The sequence below is a fragment of the Gossypium hirsutum genome, chromosome A10, assembly GCF_007990345.1.
Source record: "Gossypium hirsutum isolate 1008001.06 chromosome A10, Gossypium_hirsutum_v2.1, whole genome shotgun sequence".
In the NCBI taxonomy this organism is placed as follows: domain Eukaryota; kingdom Viridiplantae; phylum Streptophyta; class Magnoliopsida; order Malvales; family Malvaceae; genus Gossypium; species Gossypium hirsutum.
In genome coordinates, this window is record NC_053433.1 from 65,892,355 (window position 1) to 65,908,770 (window position 16,416).

The 16,416-nt window shown below is 33.9% G+C and overlaps 1 protein-coding gene across 1 annotated transcript; it reads left to right on the forward strand.

The window, feature by feature from the left end:
• The first annotated feature begins 15,258 nt into the window (after positions 1 to 15,258).
• Positions 15,259 to 15,972, forward strand: LOC107897754 (pentatricopeptide repeat-containing protein At4g01400, mitochondrial). The gene has a single exon (XM_016823326.2). The coding sequence runs from the start codon at positions 15,259 to 15,261 to the stop codon at positions 15,970 to 15,972; it is 714 nt and encodes a 237-aa protein (XP_016678815.1).
• Positions 15,973 to 16,416: the final 444 nt, after the last annotated feature.

A 16,416-nucleotide genomic window follows, 5' to 3' on the forward strand; every position in this document is an offset into this window, starting at 1 on the left:
TCGACCAAAATACCAACATGAAAAGAAAAGGTATAGAGGAAAAGAAAAGAGAAAGCGAAGAAAGAAGATGCTCGCCCCAAGAAGGTACAACGTTGGATTAAGTGAGAGGAAGAAGAAAGTCATCTCACCACCAAGGTAGAGGTATTCGGCCAAGAAGATTATTTACAAGAGGGTAGAGAATAAGGAAGAAGTAGTATCGAGGTAGACACAAAAGAAGTATGCCAAGGGAAAAAAATACCGAAATTGACAAAAATCGAGAGGAAAAGAAAAGGTTATCGAACAATATATAAGCAACAAGCTCTCACTTTTGGCACCAAGAGCATGATCGAATGACTATATACCCCACTTCAACCCTCAAGGTTGAGAAGCATCCCATTTCGGCATAACAACCCCTCTCTCTCTACATTCCTAACTTTCCTCCAAGAAATCCTCCCCATATCTCACAACTGATAACTTCTCAATCTCATCCCATCTTTCCCTCCTCAAAATCGGCTATTCACTCCCCACTCAACCACTCCACCATCAAAGTTTCGGTCAACCCCAACTACCTACCTTGCGAGAGCAGCAAAATATAACTCCTTTGCGCATAGGGTAGCTCGAACTCAAGACCCCTAGGCACACACCACATGCAACTTACCACTAAGCTAGCAGGCGTTACATTGCCATGTTTTACTCATTTTAATTTAAAAGTCTTCTAATAGAAAACAAGGGTTTATTCAATTAGGAGCAAAAATTTGCTGAGGTCAAGGCTTAAACCCAAGACTTCCCAGACACTCCCAGAGCACTAACCACTAAGGCAACATATACCCACGTCACATATACACAACAATAATTTTAACATAGTTTTCGGGATTTGAGGGATTGGGGCATTACACAAATATCCTCATTCAATCCATCCTCAAATCTCTTGCACATGATAGCCTCGTTGGAAACACACTCTCGAGCATATTTACTAAGCCTGACAAATTTTCGCTCATATTCAGTTACTGACATTCTACCCTGTTTCAGCTCAAGAAATTTCTTATGTTTCTGATCGATGAACCACTGGCTAATATATTTCTTCCGAAACTCCTCTTGAAAGAATTCTCATGTAACCCTCTCTCTTGGTACCACCGATACTAGTGTATTCCACCAGTAATATGCAGAATCTCTCAAAAGTGAGATGGCACACTTTAAACACTCATTCGATGTGTAAGACAGCTCATTAAATACCCTAATAAAGTTTTCGAGCCAAAACTCGGCTCCCTCAGGATCATCATCCATAATAGCTCTGAAATCTTTAACCCCATGTTTCTGAATCTTATCAACCGGGGGCTTCATTCTTAAAAATTCTATATCTTGTGGAGCTAGAGGAACCGATCGAGGTATAAATGGGGGTGGAGGAGGTTGGGCATTCGGGTTTGTTTGAACAAACTTCGTATTCCATTCAATCATCATGTAGAGAAAGGCTTCCCTACCCCCTTCTCCCTAACCAACCGTTGGGGGTCTACTATCAAACGGCACTGCCCCTTAAGCGAGAGCCGATGCATTACTTTCAACATCATCAACATCAGCTCGATTGGGATCCATTCACTATACGAAAAAATAATTTAAATTTTTCAAAAGTCATTACACTATCACAGTTCATTTATGGCATGTATAGCTAGACTCTTACACACGCTACATTAGTCTAAGCATCGACTAAACCGTAGCTCTAATACCACTAAATGTAACACCTCTTACCCATATTCAATGCCAGAACAGGGTACGGGCATTACTGGACTTATACACAAGCAATCACATAAAACCAAGACGTAAATTTCCATCCAAATTTAAAACTTTTCACAAACATTCATAACATTCCTAAAGCGAACCTACGAGGTCCAAAACATACATTAGAAGCGGTTCAGGACTAAATTAAGAACTTTAGAAAATTTCATCACACTTAGAAAAAATTTTCATGTTTTAATATCCACACGCCGGTGTGGCTTGGGACATGCCCGTGTGGGCAGGTCATATGCTCACACATGCCCGTGTCTCTAACCCATCTAACTCTTTGTTTGTCACCCAAGAACAAATTGAAAACACACGGCCAAGTCACATGCCCGTGTGCTAGGCCGTGTGATCGATTTAAAATTTATGATTTTTCATAAAATAGGTGAAGAATTCACACGCCAGTGCCTGAGGCCATGTCATCCACACGGCCGAGACACACACCCTCGTCTCTGCCCGTGTACTCAATTCTGAGCATTCTATTTTGCAACAACTAAGGTGCAGGCGACATGCGGCCAAAATACACACCCATAGGGCAAGTCGTTTGTCACACACGGCCTAGACACGCGCCCGTGTGTCTACCATGTGGACAAAAATAAGGCTATTTACCAAGCATTTTGTCACCCTTTTTATGTACATACCTACACAACAAATCATAACACCAATCTAAGAAATTACATTCAACCAATTCAGCCACAATCAAGACATCCACACATCATTCACATGCTACCATTCACCATATACAAACATCATATACTTATTAACTTAAACTATGCAAATTTCCACATCCATAAAAACATCACCATATGCATATATATACTTAAACCAATATTAGCCAATTTCAATGGCCATTTACAAAATGAATTATCAACCAACATAAGCCAACACATTTGGCCAATTCAATTATGACACATAACAAAATAACCAAGTCCCTATACACGCCATAACTCAAAATGTCAAATTCATTGGTACCTAAAATAATCAGTTGATAGTGTGAGTGGATCTCCGACAGTCTCCGATCCCCAAGCTAGCTTGGTGACACTATAAGACAAGGGAAAGAAAAGAGGAGTAAGCTATATAGCTTAGTAAGTTCCCATGCAAATAATAGACATCATAAACTAACATTTAACATACAATTAATATGGTGATAATTAGCATAAATATTATTAAGATATTATAATCATAAATTACTCAATCATAACCTTAACGAGGGTTTATCACATAACGAGCTCATCACATATGAGTTTTCATACATACCTGAGTCATCTCAAATTGGATTTACACACAATTCATCTTTGACCTACTCATTAAATTACCCGTTGAACCACTTGGAATACTAAAGGATACTCGGGAGTTTTGTACACAGGGTACCATACCAATGCCATATCCTTGATATGATCTTACATGGGATCTCGTATTGAAGCCAACAGCCTAGCTCTGGTCTTACACGAAGTCTCACATAGATGCTATATCCTAGATATGGTCTTGCACATAGTCTTAGTAACCCTAATGTCATGACATTTATATCCTATCTATTCCTAAGGTTCAAACGGGATTTCACTCTTGTCGTAACTTTATCGAATACGTCCATAAGTCAATCACAATTCATACAATAATATAGCATTTAAAACATAATTAAAACAATGCATTATTTACATAATAACTTACCTCGGTACAAAAATAGTAAAAATCGTAAAATTTACTTGTTTGAATTTATGCAAGTTTAATTGAAAGTTAGTTTGTCATTTTGGCCAATTTGAATACATGGTGAATCATGTCTATATATTGACATTTGAGGTGTCTCAGGGCATATTGGTTGTATGGTGTTATACCGTATGTATATGACTTGTTTATGCTTGATTTTGGTGCATTAATAAGGCATGTGCATATGTGCATTTTGGTTATAGGTACATGCTAGTTTGGGTAAGAAAAATGGCTTGTAAAATGGCCTATTTTCATCCACATAGGCGTGTATCTCGGCCATGTGTGACACATGGCTAGATGACACAGTCGTGTGTCCCCTATAGGTTTTAATGGATTGCAAGTCAGGTTGTTACATAGCCTAGCACACGACCTAGCACACGGGCATGTGGGGTTATTTCAAAGGATACATGGGCATGTGGCTTGGCCGTGTGACCTAAGTCAGTGAGCTACACGAGCATGGACACAGGCTGGGACACGGCCATGTGTCCCTACTTCGAATGCCCACACGGCTTAAGACACGGGCGTGTCTCTATTCATACGGCCGTGTGATCCTTGCAGTTTGAAAATTTGCATCTTTTTCTGAAAAATTCTCTAAGTTTCTAATTTAGTCCCGATTTGTTTCTAACATGTTATTAGGGCATTGAGGTCTCATTTAATGGACAATATATATGATTTGAATTGGTTTTAATGTGTTTATTGATATCACTTAGAAAGTTTGAAATTTATGTCCGTTTGTTTTGAAAACTCCGATAATGCTCCGAACACTATTCCAGTGACAGATACGGGTTAGAGGTATTACAAATTTGGACACTACTGTGTGTCTCTATTTTCAAATGCCCACACGACCTAAGACACGGGCATGTCTCTTGGCCATGTGAGTCACACAGCCTAATCACACGGCCGTGTGACCCCTATAGTTTTGAAAATTTTCATTATTTTCTGAAAAATTTTATGAGTTTCTGATTTAGTCCCGATTTGTTTCTAATATGTTTTTATGGCCTCGAGGGCTCGTATAAGGGACAACATGTAAGATTTGGATTGGTTTTAATATGATTATCAATATTATTTGAAATGTTTATAAATTGTATTCGTTTGAAGTAAATTTTTTGGTAATGCTCCGTAACCCTATTCCAACGATGAATACGGGTTAGAGGTGTTACAGCCCCAACCAGATCTGGAAAAACAAAACATAAACAGATTTTTTAGAAGTGATTTTAAAGACAAAAGCAAATTGTTTTGTGCAAAAATGCTTGAAACAACAATAAAAGATTAAAACTCCTAATTTTTGATGTGTTTCCTCATGGAACAAGATAGGAGAACGTCTTTCTTGGAGCAATTTTAACCTAGAACGAAAATCAATAAAATCAACAAGCCAAAACAACAAGAACTAACTTAAATAAGCAAGAAAGGATAAATTAATGATAGAAAAGAGAATATGATGTCCTAAGAAGCCTTGGAAATATTAAGAATCCGCAACTGCTTTCAATGGCTCTAATTCCCCCTTTAAGAAAGAGATCTTGCAAAGAAAAAGCTTGAAGATGATTCCCACAACCTGGATGATTGTTAAAATAGCTTCTAAAAGAAACTCAAGATTCTTGAAGAAAAACTCAAAAAGAATTATTATTAACTCAAAAAAACATAAATCAGTTGTATATCTATAAGGGTGAATGACCATGCCACTTATAGGCCCCCAAAATAAGTTTTCCTAACCCTAATGGAATAACTAACATGACAAATCATCAAATAAAAAAACAAAATAATTCTAAATGTGGACTTTTAATGGGAATTCAGCCAAATGACTTAAATGGGCTCCTCGGACTGAATTCTTACATGATGACCCACCTATTAAAATAAAATTGGACCTATAGTTTAAATATTTTACAATTTGGGCCACTTTGATAATTTGGCCTAATATTCAATTAAATTACTTTTCAAACTTCAGGATGGGCTTGTAGACATCTTAATGGGCCATTTTTTCAAAACCTGGTCTTGTGACCTATTTGCTCTCAAAATTGACTCGTTCAAGCTTATACATGAAATACAATGCGCCTTGGCTGCAATATTTAGTTTCTTGGACCAAGATTTCCAAGATTTGAAATCTTGATTTTCTTGATTTTTGAAATTGTCCAAAATAGAAAAATTGGACCAATATTCGATTTCTTGATTTTCTTGAAAACAAGAAAATGAATCTTGATTTTCTTTTTCAGTCATGTGGGCATCTAGGGTGTAACATCCCGATTTTGGCTTAGTCAAAATAGTAGTTTCTAGACCACAAATCTGATTAGAAAAAAATTATTTTTATTATATTTTTATGGTCTACAATTTCACAAAATGATTTCGTGAAAATTTTGTTCGAAATTTTGACGTTTAGGCACTCAATTTAGTTAAAAGGACTAAATCGTAAAAGTGAAAAAGTTGAGTTCTACATGCTAAAGGTGACCAATTATTATGAAATTTTAAATTGGAGGTCCTTATATGGTAATTAGACCATTGGTTAAGTTGGTGGACAAAAATGGACATTGTTAGGCATGTTTCCAAAGTTTTTCATTAAGGGCATTTTGGTTATTTAGTTATTAAAATGAATTAAAAACAAAATTAAAAGCCAATTTTTGTCCATCTTCAACCTCTTGGCCGAAAATTGCATGGAGAAACCATGGCTAGGGTTTTTCAAGCTTACAAGCTCGATTGTAAGTCCGTTCTAGCCTCATTTTTACTGATTTTTATGTTTTTGCAATCCCCATAACAAGATCTATCTATTTCTACCATTAATTTGAGCTAGGGTTCATGTTTAAACATTTACCCATGTGTGACATGAATGCATTTTGATGTCTAATGGTAGAAAATGAGTGTTGGGTGTTAAATAAACGACTTATACGAAGCGATTTTTGATGAAACGTTCGAAAGGACCATTTTGTAAAATTTTTAAAAATGGTATAAAATGGTGTTTTGATTAGAATTGTTTGTCATAGTTATGAAAATGGTTCGGCTAGGCCTATAAAGTGGGAAAAATTAATAAAAATTATTTTACGAGCCTAGAGGCAAAAGTGTAATTTTTATAAAGTTTAGGGGTAAAAACATAATTTTTTCAAAATATGATTTTTGGATTACATTAAATAATGTGACTAATAACTAGACTAAATTTGATATTATAGGTCAAGGAAAACGAGGATTAGACCTAGATCGGGTGAAAAATGGAAAATCGATGGTTAGGTTCTTTTTTGTTATTTTGGTGCCAAGGTAAGTTCGTGTGTCAATAATATTTTAATGCTATATTTGAATTGAAAATTCTATATTATTATTGCATGAATGACATGATTTAATATATATTGAAAAGTGATGAAAGAATAGTAAATAAAATTTGTGAGAATAATGATATATGTCTAGTAGCACATGAAATGTTTGATAGTTCAATCATTGATGGCTTGCTATATAATAGCTGAATATATTGAAAATTTGATATAACATGATGTTTTATTAAGTTGGATAACTTGTGAAAGAGTGAAAAGGAAGGTAAGTCCATTTGTAAGTAAATACAATGTGTGAGGTATGTTAATTGCTCAAATGATGATTATATGATAAATGTACGCTCTTGACAAGGATATGATTTGAATGCTCAATGCATGAAAATTTGTGAAACATTGACATGATTGATAATAAGAGGAAGAAAAATCTCAGTTGAATGAAATAAGATATTCAATGGATTCTTGAAAAGGAATTGATGGTAAAAAGGATCTAGCCCGGACGGGTGATCCAATCCCTATATAGCCCTCCCGAAGAATATGTGTAAACGGATTTAGCCCAGACGAGGAATCCGATTAGGATCTGAATTTAGCCTGGACTGGTAATTCAGATCCGATCTCATTTGAGTATATGTCGTTGTAGGGGATTTAGCCTGGATTGGTAATCCCGACAATACTCTATGAGTTTATATTATAGGGGATTTAGCCTGGACTGGTAATCCCACTGTGAAAAAGGAGGTTCGCGGGAGTGTACTTTTTTAGAAAGGGAAAATACGAATTGACGGACATGAACTTGTAAAGTGATCTAGCCTCCTGAAGAATATGTGTGCAATATGGATTTAGCCCAGATGGGTAATCCGATTAGGGTCTGAATTTAGCCTGGACTGATAATTCAAATCCAAGCTCATGAGTGTAATTGTCATTATAGGGGATTCAGCCTGGACTGATAATCCCGACATTTACTTTATGAGTTTATACTACGGGGGATTTAGCCTAGACTAGTAATCTCGCCGTAAGATGCGAGGTTCGTTGGAGTGCGTACTTGAAATGATCACTTGTATGATTTGACGATACATGAGATATCCATCGAAATTTCCAAGAAAATTCAACAGGATTAATATGAGAAATGAATAAAAAGGGTTTTTGCCATGACAAACTTATTTATGTTATAAGATACTATTATGATGAATATGATTGTCACGTTTGGACGAGTGGTGGTGCTAAGAGATAGCACAAGTACGTACTCAAAACCCACGAACATGTGTTGGACATAGGAAGTGAAATGGACTTGTGGTAAGAATGCAAATAAATGAGTGATACATATGAGAATAATTTTTATGGCAATCTTATGATGATTATCATTTTGTTGCTCTAAAACTGTTTGGACAGCAGCAATAGTCCAACTTTGAAAATCCACCAAAAATTGTGGAAGTTGAATTAAAGGTTGAATTAAATATGAAATGAAAGCTTATTGAGTATAGTTTCACATAAAAGAAACAGTATAAGAAAAAGAATTTAATATTATGAGATATTTGAATTCTTGTGAGACAGAGTCAGAATGAGTTTGGAATCCCCTATTCTGACTTGGGAAAATCACTAGAAATTGTTCAAAAATAATTATGGGTTAGAATTCATATGAATAAGTCCTTAATGAGTCTATTTTCAAGATAATCAGACAAGAACATTATCCGAATATCGTACTATGAGATCCTTAATTTTTAGTGAAGAAGGGTTGAAACTATCAAACAGCAGTACAGGGGAGAATTTAAAGAACAAACTTACTTATTGGCTAGGCCAAAAATTATGAAAATTTTATGTTAATAAGATATTTAAGTCTAGTTTCAGGAAACATTAGCGGATCTTAATTTGGAGTTCTGTAGCTCTAGATATAAATAATTTAATGACCGTGACTCAAGAAAATAGCTTAACTGGACTTTGAATAAATAAAGAGAAATTGAAAAATATCATGTTAATACATTGCTTATTATTTTCATACGAGCTTACTAAGTGTAAAGCTTATTCCCTCCTTTTCATTTCTTTTAGTGTTGTCAGGTCGACTCAGGGTTGGAGATCGTCGGAGGCAGCATCATACTATCGAGACATCATCTTTGAAGTATTGATATATATATATATACTAGCGATTTTAAGTGAGTGGCGTGTATAGGGACTTAGTTTTATGATAGATGTCGTTATGATTAGCCAAATGTATTGGATTATATTAATTCATTGTATATAGCCATGAAATGTGGCTTATAATGGTTATGGCTTGTAAGCCTATTTATCCATGCTAAGTTCTAATGCTTATGATGTGAATATGCTTGTCGAAAATGCATGATTGTTGTATAACATGTGTGTATGATGAATGCTTCATGACCAATCAAACTGGTTATTGCCATGAGAAAGTGCATGATAAGAAATTAAGATGATGTTGATTGAACTTGAATGCTTAAGGTCTAAAGAAATAAGTGATAAGTGAATTATTTTAGATTATTAGTAAAGGTGGTGCAATAGTAAGACTAATGGATATGGATGATTGCATCTAGACTTGATATTGCACGAGTATGTGAAATACGTGAACGATGACATGTTAATGTTAACAATATATCTTAATGAAGGAGGCTAAATCATTAAGATGATGCCATGATCTGTGTCCTTAATGTGTGTAATGAGTTGTGGAATTAAGGGTAACACGAAGGCTTGGAAAATAGTCTAAGCGTTGGCTACACGAGATGAGACATGGCCGTGTGTCTCAACTGTGTGAGGGTCACGGCCTAGTGACACGAGCGTGGGGCCTGGCTGTGTGGTTCAATTTATTTCCTGACGTCATAAACAGAAAGTTACACAGCCTGAGGACACGGGCTTGTTGATGGCACACGGGCGTGCCCCTGTGTCCACACGAGCGTGTGACTCTGTTTCATGAGAAAAATTTTTAAGTTTTTCTCAGAGCTTTCCAAAGTTCTCAGTTTAGTCCCGAATCCTTTCTAAAGTATGTTTTGGGCTTCGTAAACCCAAATAAGGAACTATGTTCATATGATTGAATGTTTTAAAATATGAATGAAATTTTATGGCCTAGGTTGTTTATGTTTAAGTCCGATAATGCCTCCTACCCTGTCCCGGCGTAGGATACGGGTAAGGGGTGTTATACAGGGCCTTAGTAACGAAGTCTTGAATGGTCCTGTTCAATCTTGCTCAGATTTGCTTGGCCTTTGACCTCGTTGTTGGCTTAAGGAAATTTGAGCTTATCACGTTCATGAGCTTAATTTTGGGCCTTGATACTCGCATCACTTTTTTAGAAATCCTTTATTCTATGTGGGCCTTGACAAATAAAGCACCTTATCAGTCCTTTTTTTCTCTCATGTCTTATCATGCTTAGCTTTTGGACCATCACCATTGTGTTTTGCTTTGTCTTTGTCTCCCCCACCATTGCCCTTTGGTTTGGATTTAGGCTTGGAAGACTCAAGACTTTCAGACTTTCTTCCCCCAAACTCATAGAATGTTTCTGCCTCAACCATAACTACAATAAGTTCAGTGATGGCTTGGCGGCGCAACTCTAGTTTTGCCCACATTTTTAGTCCATTTCCAAACCAATAGAACGCTTCTTTTTCATTCAAGTATGAGATCTGAAGCATCAACTCACTGAACTCCCGAACATATTCTCGAATAGTGCCCTGTTGCATAAACTGGCATAACTTGGCTTGAGTCTCTTTCTCGACATACTATAGGTAAAATTACTTCTTCAACTCTCTTTGGAACTCCTCCAACGTTCCAATAGACGTTATACCATATTTCTCATCCGTGAACCTACGAAGCCACCATAAGAGAGCAACATTTGTAAAATAAATCGAAGCAGTGTTTACCTTGGTGGCATCATCCTCGATGTCCATCGCTAGAAAGTATTGCTCTAATTCCTACAGAAAGTTGTCCATTTCTCTTGTAGACCTAGCCCCCTTAAAATTCTCTGGTTTTGGAACATCCACCTTGCGTTGCTTCGGTCCCGAAGTCAACATCCCATTTCCCAAGGCAGCCTTGTAAATAGTGAGCTCCCCCTTAAGCTTAGTAATCTCCTCCTTTAAAGCCGTCATCATGGCCTCGAGAGCATCATCTCTTACTATCAGATTTTTTGTAGTAGATCTGAGAAGATCCCACACAAAGTCCCTAAAATCCTCCCTCGTGGAGCTTAGATCCTCAGTAAGTCCCAAGACCACCTTGAGTGTCTCATTCCTGTCCCCCATGGACTCTTCGAGATTAACCATCCTATTTTCCAAGCTCGATAGCGTTTCCCTTGATTGACTAACCTTCTTGGCCCTCCCATGGGTCTTCATTGGCTCATTTTGATCAACAACTTCCTTCGACATCTTGAATGGTGCCTTTGCAATTCTAGCTTTGATACCAACTATCATGAACTTAGATTTTTTGCCTTGAAATCTGTGCAGTCTTAAGCGATTCTTTCATTTCAAATGTGCCTAAGTCAACCTACTCTCGAAATTGAGAATTCTATAGAACTCTCTAAAGCACCAAAGCAAACAGAAGTAACTTAAAAGAACTTGAAAGAATAGAAAAGGCACAAAAAAGAGAAAACATAAGAGTTTGAATGAATGCTCTCAAGAATTCTATTTCTCAAGAATGATGTGATTTACAATGAGAAGAAGAGGCATCTATTTATAGTTAAGCCTCCCCAAATTCAACGGTACAAGTTAAAGTACATCAACGGCTAAGATTAAAATACATCAACGACTAAGATTAAAAACAATCTACAAAATCAAATCTCTAAGATTTTCAGAATCATATCTTTTAAGATTACATATCATCCAAGATTACATATCTTCGAAGATTACATTCCATATTTGCCATACTTTGTAGATAGGCCTTCAATCTCTCCAAGCAATAGGTCAGTCCGATTGGGCCAAATAACCTCCTTTGAACATGATGAATCACTCAAGTGTGTCATGGTTGCAGGCTCCCATGCACAACCCATAACACTTCAGTACACTCGAACCCACGTCTTCCTATATTGATAACAATGCCTATGCCAGTCGAGTTAAGACTCAATTGACAACTTAATTGATTTTTTTGAAAAAAATTAAGAACTTATAATACCATTAAGCCTAATATTAATATAAATTTGAATAATTTTGACTTGTATTTAATCAATTAATGCATTTAAATTTTTCTAAAATTCCAACCAATATGAATGGTAATTTCATAGAATCAAATGGTAACTTCTAAACCACGCCACATAAATTACTTACCAATTTTGCTCTTAAACCTTGGCTATAGTGTGTATGTATATGAGATAGAGGAAGCCTTTACTTCTTTCCCAAAACTTGGGATTCAGAATATTTGTCAAGAGTTTACTTGCTTAAACTTTATTTGGGAAACAAATATAACACGTGTAAATTAATTGGTAAACCAAGAGTTAACTTTTAGATTGTCCAACTATAAAAGTCTCCTTAATTGTTTAGGTAGTTTGTAATATAATATATAGATAAATAATAACTATATACATAAATTTTAATTTAATGTATAATTTGATATATAAAATTTAATTTAGTGTAATTATATATAATTTGAATTGTGGTTTATATGTATATATAAAATTTTATTTTAATTCAATTGTACATATTTTAATAAATAAATACATTTATTTTTATATCGGATTAATATAATTGTTGGTGTATGCAATTTATTAACATAAAATGATGTTGATTCGATGGTGTTGTTAGTGATATGTAAAAATTAAATCAAAACAAAACTTCATGCGTAAAATCATACAAATCAAAGTTCATATATAACATTACACATTAGATCAAAATTCATGTAGATTTTTTATATTTGTCCCTATAATATATATATGATATTAGTTTAAAGAATGGAAAATCAAATGTCATCACCGTGGAAATTATGTTGTGCACTCGAAAAAAAAAGGCATACCAAAATTTCTAAATTATACATAAGAGTTTGTTTGGACAACATAAAGTAATTAGATGAAAGTGTAATTATTAGGGTAAAAAATAAACTATCTTGTAATTATGAAGAATTATAATTTCCTAAACGTGTTGTTAATAAAGTGCAATTACATTGTAATTTCCTATATCATGTTTCGCAGTATAAATTGTAATTATACGCTGACATATTTTATATTTAAAAAAATATTTATTACTATAAAAAGTTATCATATTGATAATTTTTTTAAATGAGTAACAAAAATTCAAATAAAATCATCACATGTAATATGTTAGTCTAAGAATGTAGTCAATAGTATGATACTGATAAAAATAATAAGAAAAATAAACATCCTACACAATTTTATCTAATTGCTCTAACGTTCCATATTTGTTGGGTTATTCCCTCTATAACTTTTTATATATATTCATTATCATCATTTGATGGTCCTTTGCTAAGTTTATCATCTGGATCTAAATATGTATCATTAAGATTATCAAAATCTCCTTTTTCTATATGTTTTTCAAGGCATAGATCATTCTAATTCTGACTAGGAATGAAGTTATGAAATATGCAACCTACTAGTACAATCCAACTTTGTTTTTTATGCTATACTTAAATGATGTTGCTATGAGAAATACTTTCTTTATATGTACATATAAAGAACTTTGATTATAAAAACTTATATAAACTTAATTTAGAAAAATACTTATGCTAAGTTTTAACTTTCTTTATAATACATAAGTTATCTAAAAAATAATATATAAACTTTATAAAAAAATGTTTTATAAAGTATCCAATGATATCTACAACATTTCTTATAAATTTTTAGTGATGACTTTAGAAACTTATTTTTTTATAAATAAGTAATAGCAAAAATAATAACACATTTTTTTTTATAAATAAGTATATATTTTATAATATATAGCATGAACACGTAAATAAATTATATTTTTTATCATAATTTTTTTTTGTAAATAAATATATTATAACATTTTATAATACATAAATTATTTTTTATAATATTCTTTTTTTTCATAAATTTAGAAATTTTCTAAGACTTACATAATATAAGTATTTGTTTTAACTTTATAAAATACACAAACTATTTTTTATGATATGATCTTTTATGATTTATAGTATAACTTTTTTTTGTCATAACCATCCCAAAACACTCATATAAGTTAATACTTATAATATAATTTTTATCACTTAAACTTGTATAAAAAATAAATTTTTTAAAGCTAAAATCATGTATGAATGTTTAAAAAATTATGGGTAATTGAATTTAGGTGTAATTACTCACATAATTACTCTAATTCTCACCCTCTTCCCTAAGAATTAGAAAGTGTAATTGAATGCTCAAATTATACAAATTTAGTGAACCTACCAATTATAATGGTAACTCAAACATGTCACTTTTGTGTAATTACAAGCAATTACATTCAAAAATAATTTTTAACGCTATACCAATCAAAGACAATTTTAATTGGAAAACTTCTTTTAAGTCTCTTTAAATTTTAATTTTTTTATTTTGATATTACAATTAGTATTTAAGAAAAAGGACAAATTTGTATTTAGCCCCTAAAACTTTTCTCAGTTTTTCTTAAAATTTGATTCTTTTTATAAATTTTTATAATAAATTTAGTAACATTTTTAATTTAATTTGATAAATGAAAACAAATTAATATCTAAATATTAATTCGGTAAATATAAAATTTAATAATTACAATATTTAAATATAAAAATAAATATTAATTAAGTAAAATAGCTTAAATACTTGTATCATCTAATGCAAATTAAGTATTAAAATTATCTCGAACTTAAAAATACATTATCAAAGTCATATTACGACTGCATGGTAAACAGGATGAATAGAAATGGACGGGACATCACCATCTTTGGGCAGTGTGCGGACAAAGTTAGAACAATGTTGGGAAGCTTTACTTCGGTTGATGTTAAGTGGGCCTCTAGGTGCTGCAACAAAACAGTTGATTTTATTTGTAATTTTGTTCTTGATAACAAATGTTCTTGGGATTTTGATGAGAATTATCCTAAGGAAATTCATAAGTACGAAATTTCTAAGCGATTAATTGAGATTTCGGCCTGTTTAGATCTTTTGATTAAAAAAAGGTAAATTACACCAACAGTCACTTAATTTTGGGTAGCTGATAAAACAGTTACCTTAATTTCATTTCAGTCACTTAACTTTAAAAAAGTGACAAAACAGTCATTTCCGTCACAGACGTCACAGTAAAGTGACATAACAGATGACGGTCTCTAGGTGGCCGGTTACCACCAATTTAACAGCCCTATCAGCACTAATTTAGGGTTTAAAAAGAGAAGAAGAAGAAGAAGAGAAAAAATAGAGATGTGTCCAGTTTTCAAATCAACGGCAACCGTCGCTGTCGCCAATAGCTTCCCCTACATGAGTCTTGAAACTGATATCCGCCTAATCCGACCCTCTCCTCGCTAAAGAAATCTTCGATGTTGTCACCACCCAACCCGGTTTTTGTCATTCTTACTCTTCCTTCCTCATCCTCATTCTCAAATTCGGTGGTTCCAAGCACTTTTATCTTGTCAACAACCTTCTCATTCGTCTCAAATCCGATCAAAATCTATGTCGACTCTCTTTTCTTACCTCATCAAAATCTATGCTGAAGCTGATTTATCCCAGAAAGCTCTCAATGTGTTCTACAAAATGCTTGAATTCAATGTTAAGCCTTTACTCAGAAACTTAAATCATATCCTTGAGCTGCTTGTTTCTCATCGTGACTTCATCATGCCTGTTTTCGACCTTTTCAAGATTGCCTATAAATATAGTGTTTTCCCCAATACCAAATCTTACAACATTTTGATGGGTGCATTTTGTTTGAATGGGGACTTAAGTATTGCATACAAACTGTTCAAAAAATTGTTTGAGAGAGGTGTTATGCCTGATGTCGAGTCTTATAGGATATTAATGCAAAGGGTATGCAAGAAGAGTCAAGTGAATAGAGCTGTAGATTTGTTAGAAGATATGTTGAATAAAAGATTTGTACCAGATTCATTGAGTTATACTACTTTGTTGAATAGTTTGTGTAGGAAGAAGAAGCTTAGAGAAGGAAGAGCTATGGATGCTATTAAGGTTTTTGCACAGCCATTACAGTGGAAGAAATCATATCAACTATTGCGAAATTTTAGATTTCAGGACAACTTTAAGCTTGGATATCAATGGTATCGCCCTTGTTTATACCACTGCAACTTTAGCTGTTGCTATGACAAGTTACCTGCCTGTCATCACTTTTTTATTGGCTGTGTTAATCGATTAAATTACACCATCAGTGGCCGATGACAAGAGACGAATTTTGGGTCAGTGGAGAATTATTAGCCGACCAAACAAGGGCGTTATTTCTAGATGTGTTGTAATACCAAATAGAGAAAGTGTAGAGATTTGTAGAAGAACTCATTGACTTAAACCAAGCAGCGAAGATTTTGTTTGAACAGATAAGATTTTTTTTTTGAGATGGAGTCCATGGGAAATCCAAGAAATTGAAAGATCGATATTGCCAGGACAACAATGGCGGAAGGTTACAGAGGAAGAGGCAAAGAAGATTTTTTTTTACAGTCTCTTCTTCTTCTTCTTCTCTATTATTAACGTTATTTTTTTTTCAATTTTTTTTTAAATTGGGTGGGTTTTACTATGTACATCCAATGTGGCAAGTTAACTTGCCACATCAGCTGGTTAAATTGTCACATCAGCTGTCCCGTTAACCCCTAATGGAAATTGTTAATCGGT